General features: G+C 36.1%; 1 protein-coding gene across 1 annotated transcript in view; it reads right to left on the minus strand.

The window, feature by feature from the left end:
* Positions 1–612: 612 nt before the first annotated feature.
* Positions 613–2542, minus strand: part of CHMP4C (charged multivesicular body protein 4C) — a 26489-nt gene continuing 24559 nt past the window's right edge. The window contains exons 2-3 of the mRNA XM_012663096.1: positions 1737–1890; positions 613–1550 (exon numbers count right to left, since the gene is read on the minus strand). Coding sequence (XP_012518550.1) covers positions 1486–1550; positions 1737–1890 — 219 coding nt within the window. The 3' untranslated portion in view covers positions 613–1485. The remainder of the gene's footprint in view (positions 1551–1736; positions 1891–2542) is intronic.

Consider the following 2542-nt stretch of genomic DNA (forward strand, 5'->3'; position numbering starts at 1 on the left):
GTGAGAAACTGCAGAACACTGGGGATCGACTATTGAACCAAAAGAAATACAGTTCCTGTCCTCGTGGTTACCACAGCCCAGCAGGGAACATCAGCAATAATTAAGGGATCATTTGAGTAAATACGTAACATAAATCATGATAAGGGATATGAGAGAAAGCAGAGCACTGTGAAAGCATATAATGGGGAGACCTGATTTAGTCTGGGTGAGCAAGAAAAGTTCCCCAAAACAAGGGACACTGTAACTAAGATTTAAGGAATAAGTAAGATTTGGTCTTTGTGTTGTGTAGGGTAGGAAGACTGCCCAAAAAACAGCATATGCAGAAGGCTTGTGGCAGGATGGAATCCTTAGAGATCATCACGTTTAACCCTTAGATTTCCCAGTGCAGAAACAAAGGCTCAGAGAGTCTATGGTATGTGCCACTGGGAGAGCAGGGACTGAAACCCAGGACTTCTACATTCAGGTCTAGTGCCCTTACCATTCCATTGTGTTGGTGAGCAAATGTAGAGAACACTAGAACATTTTATATACGATATTTGCCATTTTCTGGTCTGTTGTATGTTATGGATTTTGTAATTTATTTTAATTTAAAAATAATTATGGCCAAGATTGTATTCAAGATATACTTTTAATTGCCAATATTTTTATGTATTTACAAGGAATATGCCGTAAAGTGTAAATAAATGTACAAGAGAGCACAAAACAGAAAAGAAAGAACACTCGCACATTTAGTACGCTGAAGCAATAACAGCATCATAATGGCCTGGGACTGCTAACGCAGTTGCCTAAGTGGCTAAATTACACTCAGGAGATTCTCACTCAGCAGTGTAAGCTGTTAGTGCTTTCAGACATTTTGGGAAATGCATCCGTTGCCCCATTCCAAGCTTAATTGGTATAATAAATGTCAGTTAAAGCTCCTTTAAGATTTTAAACTGCAAAATTCAAGTGAAACACTTATGTATAGACTTATACAAGACGCCTCTATAAAAAGTTTCTCCTAAGAGAAACACAATGTGTTTACATTTACCATGAGCTACATGGATCCACAAAGCGAACCTGTATTCACATAGAAAAGAATGTTATTTTCACCAGCTATCCTAAATGTATCACTCTCAAATGGCTTTTAAACTGTCATATGTCTTATAGCCAGTAGAATTCAGTTTTCTTTCAACATATATATAGAGATTACAAACTATATATCAGGACTGGAAATACAATAGTAAACAAGACAGACAGACAGGCCCCCATCCCATCAGTATGGAGGGATCCTCTAAGACACTGCTAGGAAGCCCTTTTCCATCACTGATTCCATATTTATCCACAACTCCTTTATTAACTTTTACTTATGAGGCTTAAAAGACAATTATTCATCCAGTATAAATATAAAACACAGTCTTCGTTAACTTCTAAACTTGGCAAAAAAACATTTGTTATGTCTTATGTGTAGCCCATTAATTTAAGGCATCAAAAAAATTCCATTTTAGTTTAAGTAGCCCAAGCTGCCAGTTGTTTGAAATCATCATCCTCTTCTTCTGCCCTCCTGGATGATGCTGAAACATAAAATGGATAAAAATTAGTAATCGGTGACATTCACAGTTTCAGCACAGAAAACAGGTGTGAGTTACAAATAAAAATGTGTTTATTTATGAAATAAAAAAATGTGTGCTAAAAGGGATGGGTCTGGCTATTCCTTGAAGCAATTATCCAACCACAGGTGGTTGCGTTGGGTAACAGACCTGCTCGGGATCGACGTGCAGCGGAAGGCATGCTCGGCTTTCTGTCTGGCTGTGCTGGGAGAGAAGAAGGAGGCACATTTGGAAGCCGCATATTTGTCATCTTCTTATTTAATTCCTCCTGCTCCAATTCTTCAAGTTCTGCCATCAACTCATCCTGAACATAGGAGAAAGGGAGAATTATGGAGTTAACGTTTCAAGACGTGGGTTTCCTCAAACACAATAACAAGAACATCTGCTACCCAATTGATATGTGAGAAGCCAGTGAAATGGAATATTTATTTTAAAACTAAGTCTTTTTTGCAACACTGAGCAATGATTAAAAAATGAATATTTTGGGTTGTGCAAATTTGTTGTAGTTAATCTTATAATACTTCAGTAAACATCCATTCAAGTAATTTGTGCTAGCTGAATATATAACCTCTTCATAGTTTCTGGGAAATTTACACCTTGCCTGTCATTATTCCAATATGTTCTTCTCTTTTCTTTTCTTCTATTTAGAATCTATGAGACTTTAACTGGAGAATATAAATATTTTTCTTTGGGCTAATGCTATTGAAAATAAAACAACATGCATAGCAAAACCATAATGCACAAAAAATAAAAAGAATCAAAGATACTATGGTTCTTTTATCAGATCACCAAAGTCAATATAAATCATGCTGTGCATTTGGGTTAAGAAAATTTTAATTCAAGATAGATATACCATACTTTTTTTTTTTTTTTTTAGCAATAATCCCAGAGAGTCTGGTTTAATCTTAGACTACTTTCTGTCCCCAAAACCTTAGCGAGGCAATACTTGTTTAAGA

Source organism: Propithecus coquereli, unplaced genomic scaffold, assembly GCF_000956105.1.
Source record: "Propithecus coquereli isolate 6110/MARCELLA unplaced genomic scaffold, Pcoq_1.0 Scaffold8, whole genome shotgun sequence".
NCBI classification, from domain to species: Eukaryota; Metazoa; Chordata; class Mammalia; order Primates; family Indriidae; genus Propithecus; species Propithecus coquereli.